This window comes from Stenella coeruleoalba (assembly GCF_951394435.1).
Source record: "Stenella coeruleoalba genome assembly, chromosome: 19".
Lineage (NCBI taxonomy): Eukaryota > Metazoa > Chordata > Mammalia > Artiodactyla > Delphinidae > Stenella > Stenella coeruleoalba.
Genome location: NC_137165.1, coordinates 9,328,874 through 9,350,132, shown reverse-complemented (window position 1 = coordinate 9,350,132; position 21,259 = coordinate 9,328,874). Strand labels below are relative to the sequence as shown.

The 21,259-nt window shown below is 52.2% G+C and overlaps 3 protein-coding genes across 5 annotated transcripts; all 3 read left to right on the top strand.

The window, feature by feature from the left end:
- Positions 1 to 45: 45 nt before the first annotated feature.
- Positions 46 to 3,825, top strand: TNFSF13 (TNF superfamily member 13). The gene is made up of 6 exons (XM_079904670.1): positions 46 to 1,396; positions 1,753 to 1,822; positions 1,976 to 2,023; positions 2,167 to 2,285; positions 2,497 to 2,635; positions 2,899 to 3,825. Exons 1-6 carry the CDS (start codon positions 1,139 to 1,141, stop codon positions 3,006 to 3,008), a joined length of 744 nt encoding a protein of 247 aa, XP_079760796.1. The 5' UTR covers positions 46 to 1,138; the 3' UTR covers positions 3,009 to 3,825.
- A 452-nt stretch (positions 3,826 to 4,277) lies between these two features.
- On the top strand, positions 4,278 to 13,739 carry SENP3 (SUMO specific peptidase 3). The gene is made up of 11 exons (XM_079905344.1): positions 4,278 to 4,497; positions 5,340 to 6,065; positions 8,297 to 8,536; positions 8,634 to 8,745; positions 9,120 to 9,267; positions 9,397 to 9,444; positions 9,858 to 9,935; positions 11,945 to 12,082; positions 12,269 to 12,352; positions 12,469 to 12,519; positions 12,970 to 13,739. The coding sequence occupies exons 2-11, from the start codon at positions 5,351 to 5,353 to the stop codon at positions 13,078 to 13,080; spliced, it is 1,725 nt and encodes a 574-aa protein (XP_079761470.1). The 5' UTR covers positions 4,278 to 4,497; positions 5,340 to 5,350; the 3' UTR covers positions 13,081 to 13,739.
- A 597-nt stretch (positions 13,740 to 14,336) lies between these two features.
- On the top strand, positions 14,337 to 20,658 carry EIF4A1 (eukaryotic translation initiation factor 4A1; the record flags this gene model as incomplete). Of its 3 annotated transcripts, none has more annotated exons than XM_079905135.1 (11): positions 14,337 to 14,512; positions 15,803 to 15,851; positions 16,295 to 16,427; positions 16,887 to 17,026; positions 18,013 to 18,181; positions 18,516 to 18,625; positions 18,983 to 19,126; positions 19,209 to 19,346; positions 19,470 to 19,559; positions 19,825 to 19,904; positions 20,023 to 20,658. In XM_079905135.1, 11 exons carry the CDS (start codon positions 14,337 to 14,339, stop codon positions 20,165 to 20,167), a joined length of 1,374 nt encoding a protein of 457 aa, XP_079761261.1. In that variant the 3' UTR covers positions 20,168 to 20,658. The 3 variants fall into 3 exon arrangements, with proteins under 3 accessions (XP_079761261.1, XP_079761259.1, XP_079761260.1); XM_079905133.1 differs by having other exon boundaries at positions 14,350 to 14,435; XM_079905134.1 differs by lacking the exon at positions 14,337 to 14,512 and adding an exon at positions 14,730 to 15,112.
- Positions 20,659 to 21,259: the final 601 nt, after the last annotated feature.

The following is a 21,259-nucleotide window of genomic DNA, read 5'->3' as shown; positions in this document are numbered from 1 at the left end:
AGCTGAGAGCCATGCGAAGCGGGTCTGGGAATTGGGGAGTGGGGGGCAGGACGCCCGGAATTCCAGGGCAATGTCCAGGCTTGGGAGTGGGGACCTACATGCCTCTAACGCCGAAGCATGAGCAGAGAGTCGAAAGGCAAACTGCCAGGAAAAAAAATCAATCCTCTGCCCAAGGTCCAGCAGAAGCGGCCTCATTTACCTATAGGAGGCGGGCTTCCTCCTGCGGGGAATCCCTGGGCTGGGAGGAACAGCAGCCCTTCCTCCTGGCAGCTTCGGAGACTTCAGCAGGTGCTGGCACAGCCCTGGCTGGGACGCGGGGTGGGAGCAGGCCCAGCATGGGGGCTCAGGGGCAGGAAGCGGGACGCCAGGGCCCGGGAACACGGACACCTGCGTCCTCGGGGCCAGGGAGGAATCCTACAGTGGCAGGGGCTTGGGCTGTCTCTTTCTCTCTTTGTCCAGAGCCTTATGTAAGAGCTTTTCTTGGGAAACAGGAAGTCCTGCCTGCCAAGTTCAGCACACAGGGAGTAGTGCAGGCCTTATTCCAACACACCCGGCCTGGCCTTAACCCCAGAACTCAGCCAGTTTCTTGCTTCCGCGACCCTGGTTCTCCTCCCCACTGACGCCCTCCCCTTCTTTCCCACCTTTGGTCTCTCTCAGCAAACTGCCCCAGAGATCTCGCCTGTGCCCGGGCCAGAGGGTCTTCCACTCTCACCCCTCGACCCTCAATGCTGCCCAGCTCGTCCCTCCATCCCGGCTTCTGGCACCATGCCCCATAGCCAGCCAACCTTCCCTCCCCCACTTCTGGGGCCGCCCTGGGGTTCCTGTGCTCTGGCCGCTCCTCCTGGGTGTCACTGGCAGCCCTGTCCTTCTTAGAGAGACTGACAACAAATTCTCCTGAGGCTGGAGGAGGGTGAGGGGTCTCAGGACAACACTGGCCCCGCAGCGGGGTGCCAGGAGCACCAACAGTGCCCCGAGCTTGCTTTCTGCCTCCCTCCTTTTTATTCTCAAGTTCCTTTTTATTTCTCCCTTGCGTAACGCCCTTCTTCCCTTCTGCACCACTGCCTGCACGCCGACCCTCCCCGTCACCTCCTTGCTACCCCACTCCTGAGGCTACAGCTGTTGGCAGGGTCCCCAGCTCATGCCGACCTCATCTCCTTCTTTACTAGCCCCCAAAGGGCCCCCGGGAGACATGGGGGGCCCAGTCCGAGAGCCGGCACTCTCAGTTGCCCTCTGGTTGAGTTGGGGGGCGGCTCTGGGGGCTGTGGCTTGTGCCATGGTTCTGCTGACCCAACAAACAGAGCTGCAGACCTTAAGGAGAGAGGTGAGCCGGCTGCAGAGGACCGGAGGGCCCTCCGAGAAGGGGGAAGGGTATCTGTGGCTGAGCCCCCGGGAGCAGGTGAGTGAGGGGAGAAGGGTGTCTGGGGGAGAAGGGTGTCTGGGAGAGAAGGATGGGTGGCAGGGTGGTCTCCAGGCCTCTTGGTTCCAGCCGCCTGGTCTGCAAAGTTTTCAGTGGGTGCAAGAGAGGGTCCCAGGTTTGGAGGTCAAGGGAGCAACCATTTCAGGAAAGGAAATTGTTAAAGATTAATGCTTCTCGTACCTAACAGATCCTGGAGGACAGCCAGCACCAAGACTCAGGTTGCTGGGGAAAGGTGCAGGAGATGTGAGGCATTCCCGGGGCGGGGGAGGCCTGGGGGAAAGGCTTTCTGGGACCCTTGCATCTCAGCCTAACCCTGACCCTCTTTCCATGAGCAGAGCTCTGATGGCGTGGAAGCCCTGGAGAATGGGGAGAGATCCCGGAGAAGGAGAGCAGTAAAACAGAAGAGTGAGGCCCCCGGGGTGCAGCAGGGGTGGGAGGTGATCAAGCAGCACCGGGATTTGGAGACTGAGACCCTAAGCCAGGGGTGAGGGTGGAGGGCTGACAACAGGGCAACGGGGGCAGGCGGGCGCTGCTGAGATTTCCTCCTTCTCTCCCCAGAGAAGCGCTCAGTCCTTCATCTTGTTCCCGTTAACATCACCTCCAAGGGTGAGCACTATTTTCAATAACGGCTTTTGAGGAGAGGCGAAATCTAGGAACTGTGGGGCTGGCACCTGGGCCCAAGAGAAGCTTAGAGCAGAAAATGTCTGAGTGCGCACAGAAACCCTGACTGCCACACTCCTTGCCTCCAGAGGACTCGGATGTGACAGAGGTGATGTGGCAACCGGCTCTCTGGCGTGGGAGAGGCCTGGAGGCCCAAGGATATGTCATTCGAGTCTGGGATGCTGGAATTTATCTGCTGTACAGCCAGGTACCCCCAAACACCCCCTGAGCCTCCCCTGAGGGCCTGGAGGCCTCTTCTCCCAAAGCCTTACGCCCCAGCACTGAGGGTTCCCAACCCCTATGGATACCCAACTTAGAGAGCACTTCTTCATTCCTCGGCTCCCTTGTCAGGGCTCCTGAGGCCGCCCAGACCTGAGCCACACTATCCCGTTTTCTTCATCTCCTCCCTTCCCTGCCAGGTCTTGTTTCATGATGTGACTTTCACCATGGGTCAGGTGGTATCCCGGGAGGGCCAGGGAAGGCAGGAGACTCTATTCCGATGTATACGAAGCATGCCCTCCAACCCCGACTGGGCCTACAATAGCTGTTACAGCGCAGGTGAGAGCCTGAGAGGTGGGTGAGCAGTTGAGGGTGGATGCGAGGAGAGCAGGGGATCTCTGACCTGGGGGCACTGGTGGGGGGGGCTACAGCAGGGGGTTGGAAGAAGCGTGGGTGTAGAGGCAGAGCTGAGGAGTGAAGGACAGAACACCTTGGTCCTTAGAGGAGGCAGAAACAAGGTTGAGCTGGAGAAGGGAGGGTGAAACATCAGAGGATCTTTATGGCCGTGCTTCACTGAGCATCTCTTTTCTCCCTTTTCTCAGGTGTCTTCCATTTACACCAGGGGGATACCCTGAGTGTCATAATCCCCCGGGCAAGGGCGAAACTTAGCCTCTCTCCACATGGAACCTTCCTGGGGCTTGTGAAACTGTGATTGTGTTGTAAAAGGTGGTTCTGAGCTTGGAAGACCAGGGTGGGTTCATTTTGGAGACAGCCAAGAGCTGACTAGACAAAAGACAGGGAACAGTCAGGAACAGAGGCCTCTTCTGGGTTTGACTGGAATCCCAGGTTTGACAGCTCATGACTCTCCCTTTCTCCCTTCTCCCCCCCACCCCCACCCCCAGGACTTTGAATTCATGGATATTAAAGAGGTAGTAGAATATCCTGCTCTTAGTCTCCATCCAGCCCCAAATTCTTGAGGGAGTTGGGCGGGGGTGGGAAATGCCCGGCATTGTCTAGACTTGCTCTGGGTCCCACTGGAATGCTTCCAGAACAGCACCACCATCTAGCGGCAATCTGGGACAATGATCCTGCCTGTTGGCAGATGGCCACGACTCCTTCCGCCACTCAGGAAAACTCCTGGTTCTTTACCCCACACCTCTCTCTAGGTATCCTCTGCCTCTCCACTCCACAAGAAGCCTCATCTTCACTCTCCTCTCTCCATCTATTGGGGCCCAGTTTCCATCACTGACTCCAGAGGTGTAATTATTATGCGCCCGTCTGCAGAAGGTGCCCAACGACGACGGTGCCCTTGCAGCCACATCATTACTCTTCGGGTGCCAACTTTTGCCTTTCACGCTCTCCACTGCCCTGGCGCCGGCAGGCCACTCTAAGCCTCTCTGGACTGGGAGGGGAGCCGGGGAGCCTCGGATAAATCGTACGCCCTAGTCCTGATCCTGTATCACTCCTCTGATCTCTCCTTTCTGCGCAAGCCCTGCCTAAAGTTAAAAAATAAAAGAGAATAAATGGAACCTCGGATCCATTTCCCATGCTGCTGTGCCTCAGCTCCGTCCCCGTGCCAGGATCTCCCGGCCCTCCCGGCCCTCCACCGAAGCGCCTCACTGGACCGAGACGTCTCACTGAACCGAGGCGTCAGGGTCCTCAGCTCAAGCCCGGCAGCGCGTGGAACGCAGGGCTACGCAGCGCGGGGGCGAAGGGCGGGAGAGCGGCACGGGACACGCAGGCGCAAAAGAGCGCGTGGAGGCACCGCCCCGCACGGCTCGGGTTAAGCGGGTGTGCGCAGGCGTGGGGGTCATGGGCGGGACGGTCCCGTGGCGTCTGCGCTCTCGCGCAGGCGGGACTAGGCGCGTGGTGGCCGCGGCGGCGCTGTTCGCCGGCTGTGACGTACTAATTGTGCGCCACCACCGCCGGTGGGCCTGGGGCTCGCGGGAGGGGAAGAAGGAGGAGGAGGAGGAGGGGGAGGTGGTGGAGGTGGAGGCTGAAGCAGAGCGAGAGGCGGCCGCGGCGGGGCGGCTCGGCGGGGCGGCGCGCGGCCCAGAAGCGTTGGAATCCTGAATTGAGACGGCTACGCCTGAAGACAGCAGGAGTGGCGGGGCAGCCGCCGTCGCCGGAGAGATGAGCCGGGAAGCCTGAGGCCGGAGACGCCCGCCCTCGGGCCTGTCCGCCCGGCTTCCCCGCTCCCGGTGAGGACGCCCCCTCCCCTCCCCCCAGCTCTGCCACGGCCTCTCCCATTCCTGGACCCCATTCCTACCTAACCGGGGCCCAGGAGGCCCTCGAAGGGGCTTTTTAAGGCCCTTGCGCGCCGAGCCGTCCGAGCCCGTAGGATCCTACCGGTGCTGGGACGCATTCTGGTCCCCGGGACGGAGCAGGAGAGGGGGCTGGGCCAACCTAGCTCGGCTCAGTTCAGTCCCAGCGCGCCTTGATTCGGCTGCCTAAGCGTCGCTTCGGTTCTGTTTCAGTTTCCTCTAAAATCATTCCCTTTCCATTAGATTTTACCACCTGAACCATAGCCCTGGTATGGTTCCTTCCTGAGACTACCTGAGCATGCCCACACACCCCACTCATTCCACGGTGATGGAGACCTCTCTTCCCACTCTAGATCACGGTTTTCCTGCGGAAATTGTGTTCTCCTCAGGTGTCTCTGTACCATGTCAGGATTCCCGTACTGAGCCTTCTCCGTTATTAGGCTCTCAACTAGGACATTCCTAGTGGTACTAAAATAGAGAAGTGGAACCTGAAAATACTAGGTTTGATCTGGGGATCTGAGAAATAAGAGCCTCGAGGCCTGCCGCTTAGCCATTCTTCCTTGCCTCTATCTGGGCAGGAGAGAGATGATGGCACAGACTCTGAAGGGCACCTTGTGGACCATATTAACTAGGAAGATATGAAGTTAGGAGTTTTGAAGTTTTTTTCTCTTTTCCTTAGTTTATTTGCATTTGATTGCAGAAGAGGTGTGCTGAGGAAGAGAGGCAGAATCCGGGGTGTAGGATGTTTGGATTCTGACGCTCTAACCTTTGTTTTACAGGTTACTGGAAGATGAAAGAGACTATACAAGGGACCGGGTCTTGGGGGCCTGAGCCTCCTGGACCCGGCATAGCCCCAGCTTATTCAAGTCCCAGGCGGGAGCGTCTTCGTTGGCCCCCACCCCCCAAACCCCGACTCAAATCAGGTGGAGGGTTTGGGCCAGATCCTGGGTCAGGGACCACAGTGCCAACCAGACGCCTTCCTGTCCCTCGGCCCTCTTTTGATGCCTCAGCTAGTGAAGAGGAGGAAGAAGAAGAGGACGACGAGGATGAAGATGAGGAAGAGGAAGTGGCAGCTTGGAGGCTGCCCCCCAGATGGGGTCAGCTGGGAGCCTCCCAGCGGCCTCGCCCTCCCCGCCCTGCTCATCGGAAAACGTGTTCACAGCGCCGTCGCAGAGCTATGAGAGCCTTCCGGATGCTGCTCTACTCAAAAAGCACCTCGCTGACATTCCACTGGAAGCTTTGGGGGCGCCACCGGGGCCGGCGGCGGAGCCTTGCACACCCCAAGAACCATCTTTCACCCCAGGAAGGGGGTGTGACACCACAGGTGCCATCCCCCTGCTGTCGTTTTGACTCCCCCCGGGGACCACCTCCCCCCCGGCTGGGTCTGCTAGGTGCTCTCATGGCTGAGGATGGGGTGAGAGGGTCTCCACCAGTGCCCTCTGGGCCCCCCATGGAGGAAGATGGATTAAGGTGGACTCCAAAGTCTCCTCTGGATCCTGACTCGGGTAAGGTGGGAATGGGGCAGAGGAGGGCATGGGGAGAGCTAAGATCCTGGGAGACCAGGAGCCTCTTGCTGTGGTGAGAACTGGGGTCTAAGGAAAGTAGGAGGGCAGAGAGAGGGAGGGTCCAGAACAGCAGTGAAATGTCTTCAGCCCCATTTTGAGCAGGAACTAAGTCTGGGAAGAGAGTCAAGGCCGGGATACAGGATCCATAGTAGGTGTCCTGTGCATAGATGAGAAAGGGAGTCGTGGTTTAGTGAAGTCAGTCATGTCTGCTTGAAGTCCCACTTCATGTGGCCTCTCAGGATAAGTGCCCCTGCGTGTACATTTCTAGAGAGTGCCGTTCTTATAGTGGTGGGATGGGATCTCTCTGAGTAGTGGAGTACATCACCTGGACAGTTGTGTGTGACATTCTCACTCAGAGTATTTCGCTTTCGGAGAACCCCACTAAACAACTTCAGGCTTTCTTTTTATTTATTTATTTATCTATTTTTTTAAAATGTTTGTTTATTTATTTTGGTTGTGCCGGGTCTGAGTTGCGGCAGGCTTTCTATTTCTTTATTAATTATTTGAGTATTTATCGAGCCTTTGTTGTATGCCAGGTACTATGCTAGGTGCTAAGCATATATAGTGGTGAGAAATATTTCTGAAATTTACATCTCTCTGAATTCCTAGTGTTTCTTGCTTTCCTCCTGTTTATGAGTACAGGCATACCTCATTTTATTGCGCTTCGCTTTATTGCAATGCAAAGACATTGCATTTTTACAAATTGAAGGTTTGCGGCAACATCGAATAGAGCAAGTTTGTCAGCGCCATTTTTCCAACAGTATTTGCTCCATTCATGCTTGTATCACGTTTTGATAATTCTCGCAATATTTAAAAGCCTCCACCCATGAAAAGATTACAACTCACTGAAGGCTCAGATGATAATTAGTATTTTTTAGCAGTGTTTTTTTTAATATTTTTATTTTATTGGCATATAATTGATTTACAATGTTGTATTAGTTTCAGGGGTACAGCAAAGTGATTCAGTTATACATATACATATATTCATTCTTTTTTTAGATTCTTTTCTCATATAGGTTATCCCAGAATATCGAGTAGAGTTCCCTGTGCTGTATAGTATATCCATGTTGGTTATCTATATTATGTATAATAGTGTGTGTATGTTCATCCCAAGCTCCTGATTTATCCCTCCCCCCACACCGTTTCCCCTTTGGTAACCATAAAGTTTGTTTTTGATATCTGTAAGTCTGTTTCTGTTTTGTAAGTAAGTTCATTTTATCTTTTTTTTTAATTAGGTTCCACATATGAGTGATATAGATACTTGTCTTTCTCTGTCTGACCTACTTTACTTCGTATGATAATCTTTAGGTCCATCCATGTTGCTGCAAATGACATTATTTCATTCTTTTTTAAGGCTGAGTAATATTCCATTGTGTATATATACCACATTTTCTTTACCCATTCCTCTGTTCATGGACGTTTAGGTCGCTTCCATGTCTTGGCTATTGTAAATAGTGTTGCCAGGAACATTGGGGTGCATGTATCTTTTTGGATTATGGTTTTCTCTGGTTATATGCCCAGGTGTGGGATTGCTGGGTCATATGGTAGTTCTGTTTTTAGTTAAGGAACCTCCATACTGTTCTTCATAGTGGTTGTACCAATTTACATTCCCACCAGCAGTGTAGGAGGGTTCCCTTTTCTCCATCTCCAGCATTTATTGTTTGTAGACTTTTTGATGGTGGACATTCTGACTGGTGTGAGGTGATACCTCATTGTCGTTTTGATTTTCATTTCTCTGATAGTGATGTTGAGCATCTTTTCATGTGTAACAAAGTATTTTTAAATTAAGGTACGTACTTTTTTTTTTTTAGACATACTGCTGTTGCACACTTAATAGATTATAGTAAGCATAAGTTTTACATGCACCGGGAAACCAAAAAGTTTGTGTGACTCGCTTTATTACATTATTCGCTTTATTGTAGTGGTCTGGAAGTGAATCCGCAATATCTCTGAGGTATGCCTGTAGTAACTTTTCCTCTCTGTCTTTTATAACTTCTTGGACATAATTATCTCGTGCTTTAGGGTTTTCATCCTTTAGAGTTTCTATTGGTAGATTTTGTTCCAATTCATCCTTTTTGTGGTCTTATAATTTGTGTGCATCATTTAATCTTCCCATTGGCCTTTGATCTGAGCCAGTTTCTTGCCTCCATTCTGTTTCCCCTGCCCTGCAGGCCTCCTCTCTTGTACTCTGCCCAACGGCTTTGGGGGACCACCTGGGCCAGAAGGGGAGCGAAGTCTGGCACCCCCTGATGCCAGCATCCTCATCAGCAATGTGTGCAGCATCGGGGACCATGTGGCCCAGGAGCTTTTTCAGGGCTCAGATTTGGGCACTGCAGAAGAGGCTGAGCGGCCTGGGGAGAAAGCTGGCCAGCACAGCCCCCTGCGGGAGGAGCATGTCACCTGTGTGCAGAGTAAGGAACCCTAGAGGATCTAGTCTCTTTCCCACAGCTGACTCCTAGATGAGAGTGTGGAGGCCTTACCTCACTCCTCTCTCCCTCCTCCACTCAGGCATCTTGGATGAATTCCTTCAAACTTATGGCAGCCTCATCCCCCTCAGCACTGATGAGGTAGTAGAGAAACTGGAGGACATTTTCCAGCAGGAGTTCTCTACACCTTCCAGGTGAGGCATGAAAGAGATGCTCTTTGGAAGAGGGCTGGGACCGGGGAGATGGGGTGAGAAAGCTGCTGCCTTTTCGGGGAGGAGGAGGGAGCTAGAACTGAGGGGAGGAATCTGCAGGCAAGGTGCCAAGCCCCTGTGAGCCAACCGGGAGGGGCTTTACGTGGGACCCTGAAATACCACGTGTACCTAAGTATTCATGTGCCTCTTACTGGGGAGTAAGCCTTTAGCAAGTCCTCAAAAGGACCCATGACTGAAAAAAAGAAAAAAAAAAAAAAAAAAGGTTAGTTTTAGATTCTTATTCTAGGCAGTAGAAGGTACTTCTGTGTGCCCTAGCCCCCTCGTCTCTTGTGTGACTCCACCCTTGGCCTACCCAGGAAGGGCCTGGTGCTGCAGCTGATCCAGTCATACCAGCGGATGCCAGGCAATGCCATGGTGAGGGGCTTCCGAGTTGCCTATAAGCGGCATGTGCTGACCATGGACGACCTGGGGACCTTATATGGACAGAACTGGCTCAATGACCAGGTAAGGAGGCGTGCAAAAACAGGCCCAAGAGGGGATTCAGGGAGCAGGGTGTCTGGGGCCCTCTGCATGGGGGAGCCCTGTACCCATGCCACACCCTCCATGGCAAGTGGCCTCCCATCTTCTCCCCAGGTGATGAACATGTATGGAGACCTCGTCATGGACACGGTCCCTGAAAAGGTAGGCCTAACCAGATATTTCAGTCCCTGGAAGAACTCCCGCAATTTTAAGCAGCTTTTTCAGTCCCTTTCATCTCTTCCATTTTACATAAAGAGGGTCTTTCTCTCTGGGGAGAGGCAGTAGAAGGTAATTTGTTCAATTCAAATCTGTAATCTTGGTCCTGAACTTAACAATTTTAGTCCTTTCCTCCAGTCTGTAGTGTTTTTCCCCTATGGCTAACCCCACAGATTGGGGTGGGAAGCTATAAGATGAGGTTAAAAATAGTTTGTTTTTACCCTCGGTGAGTTGGACTAGAGTTTGTTGAAACCAGTCCTCAGAGCCATAATGAAATGGAGTGGGCTGGGGAGAGGACACTTAGCAGGAGGGCCTGAGGTCTTTTAATTCCATCCAGTTCTTTTGTATCATTGGCACAGGTGCATTTCTTCAACAGTTTCTTCTATGATAAACTCCGTACCAAGGGTTATGATGGGGTGAAAAGGTGGACCAAAAACGTGAGTTATGAATTCACATCTACTTGTGTAACACCTTGCCTCTAAAGAAGAGTTCTGTTTCCTGTGAGCCCTTTCCTCAATCCTGTTCATTCAAACTTTCAAGTATTTATTAAATGTCTTCTGTGTGCCAGGTGCTGTTCTGGGCACTAAGGATACAGTATTAAATAAAGAAAACTTCTTGCCTTTATGGGGTGAGAGTAAATATGCAAGTTAAATTTCAGCTAGTGATAAGTGCTGTGAGCAAATTAAAACAGTAATGTGGTAACATGGGGGTGGGTACTTTAGATTGGGTGGTCTGGGAAGGCCTCTGTTAGCTGAGACTTGAATGACAAGGAGCTAACCCTGTGCAGATCAGGGGCAAGGGTGTTCTAAGCAAAGGGGACAGCAAGTACATGGGACACAAAGTGAGAAAACGTTTGAGGGTCAGAGGGCCTGTGTGGTTGGAGCAGAGTGAGCAAAGGGAAAACGATAGAAAATTTGGTCAGAGAGTAGATAACGTGAGGCATGGAGGGTAGATTTTTTTTTTTAAATAAATAAATTTATTTATTTTGGGCTGCGTTGGGTCTTTGTTGCTGTGCACGGGCTTTCTCTAGTTGTGGCGAGTGGGGGCTGCTCTTCATTGCACTGCGCGGGCTTCTCATTTCAGTGACTTCTCTTGTTGCAGAGCACGGGCTCTAGGTGCGCGGGCTTCAGTAGTTGTGGCGCACAGGCTTAGTTGCTCCGCGGCATGTGGGATCTTCCTGGACCAGGGATCAAACCCGCGTTTCCTGCATTGGCAGGTGGATTCTTAACCACTGCGCCACCAGGGAAGTCCCGAAGTGAGGGTAGATCTTATTCTTTGTGTTCTGAGAAGCCACTGAAGAGTTTTAAGCAGGGTGGGAAGTGCCTCATGTTTTAAACTCCTGTTTCAATGATAGATTGAAAGAGGCAAGAGTGGAAGCAGGCAGGCTAAATGGAGTAGCTGAGAAGTCCAGATGAGAAACTTGGACCAGAGTGGTAAAGGTAGAAGTAGAAGTAGTTTTATCTAGGATAAATTTTGCCAGTAGAACCAATAGGACTTTCTGATGGATTGGACATGAGAAATGAATAAAAGATAAGATTCAAGGGATGATGCTTAGGTTTTTGGCCTAAGTTCCTGGGTAAAATAATGAAGGGGAAGGGGAGCCAACTTGGCGGTGGGGGGGGAGTTCTTTTCCCCTGTCCAGTTAGTTTACCTGCCCTCTGATTCAAAGGCCAGGAAATATCTATAATGAGTTAGGGCCGTTGACTCCAGCATTTCTTAATTCCTGTCTCCAGGTTCAAGAGCTTACACCCGCAGGGACCTGGCAGGCCTTCTTCTGGTAGAGGCAGGGTGACATGCAGGGGAAAGAACTTGGCTTTCTATATGCCAGTGTTTAAATCCCACCTCTGCCATTTCTTACTTCTGTGACCTTGAGCAAGTGACTTGACTTTTCCAAACCACAGTTTCCTGATGCGATCTTTCTCAGAGGATTGTTGTGAGTGTTAACTGATTGAGCATCTATTAGGTGCCATGCGTTGTTCTTAGTGTATCATGGATATTAATTAATCTGTATAACAAACAGGTGAGGGTAGGTACTGTTATTTTCACCCTCTTACAGAAAAGGGAACTGAGGTACAGAGAGTTATTAAGTAGCTTGCCTGTGGTCATACGCTAGTAAATGGAAGAGCTGGGTTTGAACCCTGAGAGTCTGGCTCCAGGATCCTGAGCCTGGGTTCTTAGCTACTAAGCACTTGTGCCTTTAATGTGTGTGAAGTACCTGGCCCTGTCCTGGGCTCTCGAGTGTTTGTTGTGCGCCACCTCCTCCGTCCTGCTTTCCTCCTGAAGCCCAAGAATCCAGACATCCAGATGCTGAGCCTTGCCTCGCAGTCTAGGGGCTGGGTATTGAGTTCTCCCACTTGGCTCCTTGCCTGCTTCTCCTTCAGAACCCTCCTGGCAATAGGCAGGATTCCTGTGCTGTCTTTCCTGACCTCCAGCACTGCTTCCTTAGGTGGACATCTTCAATAAAGAGCTACTGCTAATCCCCATCCACCTGGAGGTGCATTGGTCCCTCATCTCTGTTGACGTGAGGCGGCGCACCATCACCTATTTTGATTCGCAGCGCACCCTGAACCGCCGCTGCCCTAAGGTTTGAGAGGGAACGGGAAAGATGGGCAGAATGTGGGGAGGAGATCCAGTGGCAAGGCATTTCAGGCAGAAGGGTGGGTTTGGAGGCTCTGAGGAGCAACCTGGGCTTGCTGCCTGTGACCACCACAACTTGGGTTCAGTTGGGAAATGTAGGGGCATCACTTCCTCCTTTTCTCCATCTACATAGCATATTGCCAAGTATCTACAGGCAGAGGCAGTGAAGAAAGACCGGCTGGATTTCCACCAGGGCTGGAAAGGTTACTTCAAGATGGTCAGTTTCTAGAGGAGGGTTATGGGGGCGGTTTTGGGGGCATGGTAGGAGGCAGAAGTTGAAGCCATACGTGTAGGGTCTCCTCTAGAAGGGCTTACCTTCTTTTTATTCTCTAGAATGTGGCCAGGCAGAATAATGACAGTGACTGCGGTGCCTTTGTGTTGCAGGTAAGCAGATACCAGTTGGGTTAAAGAGTTGGGAGGGAGGCGGGAAGCTGTCTCTCATTTGGCTCACAGCCACTTAGGGAGCGGGAGTAAGCTTCTGTGTTAGAATGCAGAAACCCTGATTTCATTGTCCTCTCTTGGTTTCGCCATACCGCATTGGGACTGGGTGTGTGGTCCTTGGTCTCTGGGCCTGATATAGCTGCCTCCTGATCCCCTAACGCAAAGTATTTTCTCTGTTAACACTAGGTGTTTTATGTATCAAATAGGAACACTGGCTTTAGAGTCAGACTTCTTTTGAGCCCCAGTCTATGGGACCTTGGCTTCCTTTGTGAAATGGGAATGTTCTCGGAAAGATCCAGTGAGATGTGTATCATACAAAATATGTAGCACAGGTCCTGATTTGGGGGGGATGCTCAGTAGATGGTTCTCATGGCCTGCTTTGTTAACACCCAGTATTGCAAGCACCTGGCCCTGTCTCAGCCATTCAGCTTCACTCAGCAGGACATGCCCAAACTTCGTCGGCAGATCTACAAGGAGCTGTGTCACTGCAAACTCACTGTGTGAGCCTCGTATTCCAGGCCTCAAGCCCATTCATTAATGGGCAGGGGGACATGGGAGACCCTTCCTTCCCAAGAAACTCCAGTTCCCTTTGTCTCTAGCCTCTTCCCACCCAATTCCCTTTGGATTTTCATATTTAAATGTTTTAATTGATTTCTGTATTTTTTTTTTCTTTGAGAGAATATTTGTTGATTTCTGATGTTCAGGGGTTGGCCATGGAAAATCCCCTTTTTCCTTCTGTCTACAGGGGAGTATGGCCTTGTGGCCTGGGTGGGGCAGTCATCTCCCTTCCATGTGCAGGGCTGGGGGGCAGCAAAATCTGTGCTGGGGTGGTGGGCGGGCAATGGGATTACTGCCTGCCAGATCTTCAAACTTTTTTTTATATATATATATATATAAATACCATGGTCCTTCTCTGGTCAATAAAGGATCCTTTGGAGATACATAGTGGTGGTCTTCCTTAAGGGGCCTCAAACTAGTGGATATGCTCTCCGGCTTTTCTCCAGTCAATGCTGTTAGCTACCCTTTCATGGGTCTTGAGACCTCCCCGGGGGGCCAGCTTTCCATCCCTGGCTCAGACAGTGCCAAGACCATGTCTTCAACCAAAAGAATCCCCCAGCAGGGGGAGCCAGGGCTGGAAGGAGGGAGAGTAGGTAAGCCTCAAAAATACGGGAGCTTGAGAGGTGCTGAAGTTGGGAAAACAGCATACTTAAGGGAGCCCACCAAGATTCATGACAGCAACCCCAAATGCTCTTAAGCCCGTTACGTCAGTTCCTTCATCCTTTCTCCCTCCAGCCCGGGGGTATGGTGGCCCTTGATTCCATTATCCCTGTACATTCGGAGTTGGTGTCCGATTTATCTTTGCTGCAGGAGAGAACAAAATTAAATGTGGGTCTAGTGGAGACCTGGAGCAGAGGTAGAAGGAAGTGCTGGTCCCGGGAGCCCGGAAGTCCCTGGAGGCTGAAACCTCGCCCCCCTTGCGTGATAGGGTCTGCTAGGCCACATGACCAGGGCACTCTCGCCTCCGCACGTGTAGGGGTGCAGGGCACCAAGATGGCTGCCAGGCCTCGAGGCCTGAGTCCTGTATGTCACTTCCGTACCGGCAAGAAAGGCGGGCCCTTTAGCCAATGAGGCCGCGGGGCGGGCCTTCACCTTGATAGGCACTCAAGCTATCCAATGGTGCCTGCGTGCCAGAGCGCCGACGAATGAACGTCACGCCGGGTTGCTGAGCGGCGGCAGGCGGAGCCGAGGAGACCAAGCCAATGCGATGGCTGGGGCGGGGTTGGGCTCCCTATAAGTTGTCGATAGGCGGGCACTCCGCCCTAGTTTCTAAGGATCATGTCTGCGAGTCAGGATTCCCGGTAAGAAAGACATTTGCAAGAGATTGTGGCTACTTACCCTGCTGTCCCTTCCGAGGACCCCACCGGGGGAAGCTGAGGTCCACCGCCCTAGGCCCCCCCAGGGTTGCGGGGCAAGCAAGCCGGGAGCACCCGTGGGAGGGGGCGGTGAGGGGCGGGTCCACGGCCGACGTTGCCGCCAGGGCCTAGGTAGAGGCCGAGGACGGCCCAGGTTTCGGGGCTCAGCGCGCGAGGTGAGCTACGAGGGCTCGACCGACGAGGTGCGCGAAGCCCCGGCGTTGAGTCGGGCGGCGAGGTGGCAACCTGGCGTGGAAAAGAGAGGTAGAGGCGACCGTGCGTGGCCCGGAGCCGCCGGCCCGGTTGCCTCACTGCCGGAGGGCTCGCGCGATCGGGATTCTGGAGGATTCTGATGGTACCACTCGCCGAAGGCGGGGGTGCCTGCGTCCTCAAATCCAGTCGCTGAGTCGCGTGGAGCTGTGGGTCGGGGGAGAAGAAGCCGGCCGTTCTGTGTGCTGGTTTTCTTGACGGCCAGGACCGACCCTAACCCCGAGGAGCGGCCGCGTGAGGCACCAGGAGCCCACCCGGCGCCGGGCGGGCGGGTCCATTTTGCCGCACAAGCCGGGCAATTGGCAAACTGCGGATGGTCAGGTCCATTTTCCTTCGGGGGTGAGCGGCCTGAGGTATGGGAGGGCGACGCCATTTCGCGACGGGGCGGGCGGGATGTGGTTTGTTCCGGGGTGGGGGGGGGACGCCGCCGAGTGGTCGAGGGAGCAAGCACATGGCGTCCCGAGGTGTTCCCCTCCCCCAGTCCGTTTCGCTTCTAAGTGTTGTGCAATCTCCCCCTTTGCTAGCTCGGCTGGGGCTCATTGTGCGCGAGGCCGCCACCGCCCGCGGCCTCCCACATCCGGGCACTGCGACGGGGGGAGATGGGCTCGAGGGAGTGGGGGAGGGCGCGAGCTGCATGACGTGGGGGGAAGGGGATGTCCTACCCTGGCATCTGGGGAGGAGAGGGCGGGACTTCCGGCGGGCAGGGGCCACGGTGGGAGGTGCACGCGTTTGGGCTTGGAGCGTCAGGCTCAGGACACGTGGGCCCGGAGGCAGGCACCACCTCCGCGCCCCTTAAGCGCAGATTGGTTCCTTCCAGCCTCTGGGTCTTCTAGGAAGGTTACTCTATCATGTCGGGGTCGGCTTGACTTGAGCCGCTCCCGAGATGGGGCCTGACTCAGTTGTAAAATAACTATTATGTTTTTTTGGGAACACGTGGGGCTTGGACTAGGGAGTGAAGGCTGATGGCATCATGCAAAGTTGGTTTGCTGCTAGGAAGAGGGTGGTTGTCAGGATTTCTACATACTGTATTTTTAAACCAACAGATCTAGAGACAATGGCCCCGATGGGATGGAACCCGAAGGCGTCATCGAGGTGAGGTTGGACCCCTCCCACCATTATCCTTTAACTCTGGCAAAAGCGGTGCCACTAGCATTGTTCTTTGGCTTTTGAAGTGGTGGTTTAGTGAATACACCAGTGATTGAAACCCAGGATTCAGCTGTACTACGTAACATAAAACTCCCAGGTAGTTAGACACGACACCTTAACTCCCTTGCAGAAATTTGTTTAAAGTTTTTAAAGTGTGTTTAAAACGGGTCACTCAGATTCTGTTCTCCTTTTACAACATCTAGGTTCACTGTTTACAAGTGGGCTGGCCCCTTAGGGGGGTTTCCCAGGTCATGTAGAACTATCAACCATCTGGCTTCCATGGGGAGAAGAGAGGTTGTGGGCTCTGAAGCTGGTGCAGGCACCAGGTCCTGTTTACTCCAATGTAAGAGCACAGCCCTATTTCTCCTACTTGAATTTGTTTTCTACAGAGTAACTGGAATGAGATTGTTGACAGCTTTGATGACATGAACCTTTCGGAGTCACTCCTCCGTGGCATCTACGCCTATGGTTTTGAGAAGCCCTCTGCCATCCAGCAGCGAGCCATTCTTCCTTGTATCAAGGGTAAGACCCTTCTGCCCCAGAACAAGTTCTGGACTGTCCCTGGCCTGGGTAGAGTGGCGCCTGGTTGGTGGTGCCTGTCTTATATCAGCCAGGGACAAAGTAACTCCTTGTTTATCCCAGCTTGGCTTTTGGTTTGTGCCCATGTCTGGTTCATGCCCTGGAAACATGGATTGCTGGTTTAATTTCAACAAGGTAGTGTTTTAGCCAGATCATGCTGGCTTTTTACAGCTGTATTTCTAGCCCAATTTTGTGCAGTACTAAATGGCTGAAACCTGGCCTGATTGTCCAGACCTGTTCTTGTTTGGATACTGTGTTGTCATGTAGACTCTGAAGCACTTATTGCTGGGCACAAATCTCTATTGGTTGCTTACTGATCTCATTCAGCAGGGCTGTTGAATGTCTCACGAGTCTAAAGAATGCTTTCTACCATATAAAATTTCTCTCCTAATTTGTGTTTAGGTTATGATGTGATCGCTCAAGCCCAATCTGGGACTGGGAAAACGGCCACTTTTGCCATATCAATTTTGCAGCAGATTGAATTGGATCTAAAGGCCACCCAGGCCTTGGTCCTGGCACCCACTAGAGAGTTGGCTCAGCAGGTGAGTTTACCTTTCTTCCCCTGAACGACTTATTTAGTAAGTGGTTAACATAAATCAGAAATCAGAAGTTGTGCTCCAACTCCTACCACTTTTGGAAGAACTGAAGGATGGGGAAAAGAGATGTTATAAAGTCAGTTGATGACTTTTATGTTTCAAGACTTAGTAGGTTAGTTGTAAGCTTTTTCCTCACCAAACACTGTAAGCATCCCTTACTCCACCCATTTCCTGAGTCAGACGGGGAAGGCTGCTGGGTGGAGCCTGGCTGGCTGGGCAAGTTTGGCTGTTCTATGAAGAAAACCCCCTGGCAATGGGCAAAGAGACAACTGATTGGTGGTGGTGCTCTTGAATCAGTCAGGGGCAAAGCAGATGTCTAGTCCTTTCTTCATCGTAGCTTGATGCCTGGGTTGGTGGCCAGAGCTGTTTCATGGCTGGGGCACATAAAATGTTGGGCTATTTCCTGGGTCTTGGAGGGGAAAAAAATCAGAAACACTTGTCTCATAAGTTGATTACTGAGTTTAGGGGAATGTATTCTTACAGTGTCCTACGGAGGTATCATGGTCATTCTGTGCCTAACTTCTGAACAAAGGCAGTGTGAGCAAGAAGTTACAGTAGAGCTCCACTCGAGGGCCCTTAATGTTTAGAACATGCTTTAAGAGTGAACATGCCGGGCTTCCCTGGCGGCGCAGTGGTTGAGAGTCCGCCTGCCGATGCAGGGGACACGGGTTCGTGCCCCGGTCTGGGAAGATCCCACATGCCGCGGAGTGGCTGGGCCCCGTGAGCCATGGCCGCTGAGCCTGCGCGTCCGGAGCCTGTGCTCCACGGCAGGAGAGGCCGCAACAGTGAGAGGCCCGTGTACCGCAAAAAAAAAAAAAGAAGTGAGCTTAATAGCGTTTGTCTCAGAGCTGGAAAGAATAAAATACGTAGCACTTAAAATGGTGCCTGGCAGTTGTAGCTAATATACAAGCACTTATGTTTTTCTGGTTCAGATACAGAAGGTAGTTATGGCCTTAGGAGATTACATGGGTGCCTCGTGCCATGCCTGCATTGGGGGTACCAATGTGCGTGCTGAGGTGCAGAAGCTGCAGATGGAAGCTCCCCATATCATCGTGGGTACCCCAGGTCGTGTGTTCGACATGCTTAACCGGAGATACTTGTGTGAGTGTACAATTTTCTAGCTCTCTGGGTCACTTCCTATCCATGCCTTTCCAGTTTCTTAACGTGGCCACAATTTGATTCCCAATGATATCCTCTGAGAGTTGCTCTGTGATGAACCCCATGCGTGTCATCTGAGCCTGGCTTCCCTGTCATCTCAGCCCATGTAGTGTTCTACTTCCCAGGGCTATTGTCTGGCCTGGCAAGGGGGTCCCAGGCAGAGGATCAGTCTTTGTCTTCTGAGAGCAGACCGCCTGTCCCTGTTTTTTTTATTGGGAAAGTTAGGGGTAGTTCACACTTCTCTAGTAACTACCTGTTGGTGTTTTTCTTTCTGCAGCTCCCAAATACATCAAGATGTTTGTACTGGATGAAGCTGATGAAATGTTAAGCCGTGGATTCAAGGACCAGATCTATGACATATTCCAAAAGCTCAATAGCAACACCCAGGTGAGGAGGACATTGGAGTCTTGCTCGCATGGCTGACAGTTGCTTTGTGTAGGTTGTGGTGTGTTGCTTTGTGTAGGTTGTGGTGTGCTTGGGGTGATGATGGAGCATTATCAAGTGCCAAAGGAGGGACTTCCCTGGCAGTCCAGGGGTTAAGACCTGGCACTTCCCATGCAAGGGGTATGGATTCGATCCCTGCTCAGGGAACTAAGATCCTACATGCCACGTGTTGTGGCCAAAAAGTTAAAAAAAAAAAAAAATTTGGATGATATCCAGACATGTAAAAAACCCAAAAGTGCCAGGGGAACCATGGAGTTCTGGAGTATCCCCTACCCTGAGACTGCTCTTTTTTTCCATTAGGTGGTTTTGCTGTCAGCTACAATGCCTTCCGATGTGCTTGAGGTGACCAAGAAGTTCATGAGGGACCCAATTAGGATTCTTGTCAAGAAAGAAGAGTTGACGCTGGAGGGTATCCGCCAATTCTACATCAATGTGGAACGAGAGGTGGGGCCCAGTGCAGGAGGCGGGCCTGGTGGTAAGTTGTTGGGTATAGCCCCTGACTGATCTCCTCCCCCCACCCCACCAGGAGTGGAAACTGGACACACTGTGTGACTTGTATGAAACCCTGACCATCACCCAGGCAGTCATCTTCATCAACACCCGAAGGAAGGTGGATTGGCTCACTGAGAAAATGCATGCCCGAGACTTCACGGTCTCTGCCATGGTGAGGTTTCTCCACCTTGTTTTACCAGCAGAGTCACATGTCAGGGTCCTACTCACAGGCAGTTCTCTCAGAACCAATGCACCTATTTGTAACACCGTTACACTGTTCTATTTCCTGTTCTAGCACGGAGATATGGACCAAAAAGAACGAGACGTTATCATGAGGGAGTTCCGCTCTGGCTCTAGCAGAGTATTGATTACCACTGACCTGCTGGTAAGTAGAAGGGCATTTGGACAAGAGGGGAGGGAAGATGTGAGAATCCAAGGTGATTCCCTCTTCCAAGGGGCCTGCTAGTGCCCCTCTTCAGGAAAGTAGCAACTTGGAATAAAATCTGGCACGCCTCTTGGTTTCTGGGGAGAGGGGATGTTTGTTTCCTTGCCTTCCTTTGGCTGCCTACATGTATGCTTAAGTCTCTTTCTGGATAGACTTAGGGTGTCCTCTCATTCACACACTGAAGCTGCCTTTTTTCTGGACATAGGCCAGAGGCATCGATGTGCAGCAGGTTTCCTTAGTCATCAACTATGACCTCCCCACCAACAGGGAAAACTACATCCACAGGTAAATGCAGATCTGGACTGTTAACCAGCCCAGCCCCCTCCTGCCCAATCCTCCCTGCAGGGAAGCGTCTTATTTACTCTTTAATCCTCACTTATTCTAAGGTGTCCTTGTTTTCCAGAATCGGTCGAGGTGGCCGTTTTGGCCGTAAGGGTGTGGCTATTAACATGGTGACAGAAGAAGACAAGAGGACTCTTCGAGACATTGAGACCTTCTACAACACCTCCATTGAGGAGATGCCCCTCAATGTTGCTGACCTCATCTGAGATGGGCTGTTCTGCTACCTAGCCCCAGCCAGGGCTCAGTCCTTGGGGGGCACTGAGGAGCAGCAGGAGGGGGGAGGGAAGGGAGTCAAGGGATGGACATCTTGTCATTTTTTTCTTTTTTTTTTTTCTTTGAATAAATGTCACTTTTTGAGGCAAAAGAAGGAACCGTGAACATTTTAGACACCCTTTTCTTTGGGGTAGGCGCCGTCTCTTCTCCCAAAAACACTAATCCAGTTCCCTAACCTAGTCAACCTCCAAACCCCAGAGGCTCTCCCCACCCCACCTGAATTCCTCTGAAAATGATTCAGTCCACCTCATTTGCTGGACCAAATCTGGAGGGAGAACCCCCGAGTTAGGTGGCCCAGGGGGTTGTCCCCAGGTGGGGGGAGCAGGGGAGAGAAAATGGTAGCCATTTTTACATTGTTTTGTATAGTATTTATTGATTCAGGAAACAAAGACAAAATTCTGAATAAAATGACTTGGAAACTGCCTGCCTTGGCTTGTCATTTCTTACCTCCCCTTCCCTCCCATCTGCTACTGGGTACCGCTCTACTGCCTTCTGTTGCGCTTTTTTTGTTGTTGACTGGAAAATGGTCGTGTTAACTGGATAATATGACCTTTCTGGAACGGGCTGGGCAAAGACCATCGTAAGTACCTCATGTGTCTCAGCAAAGAGGAAGCAACAGGACTTCCCTGGTGGCGCAGTGGTAGAGAATCTGCCTGCCAATGCAGGGGATACGGGTTCGAGCCCTGGTCTGGGAAGATCCCACATGCCGCGGAGCAACTAGGCCCGTGAGCCACAATTACTGAGCGTGCGCATCTGGAGCCCATGCTCCACAATGAGAGGCCCATGCACCTCAATGAAGAGTGGCCCCCGCTTGCCACAACTAGAGAAAGCCCTCGCACAGAAACGAAGACCCAACACAGCAAAAATAAATTAAAAAAAAAAAAAAGGGGCTTCCCTGGTGGCGCAGTGGTTGCCGATGCAGGGGACGTGGGTTCGTGCCCCGATCCAGGAGGATCCCACATGCTGCGGAGCGGCTGGGCCCGTGAGCCATGGCCGCTGAGCCTGCGCGTCCAGAGCCTGTGCTC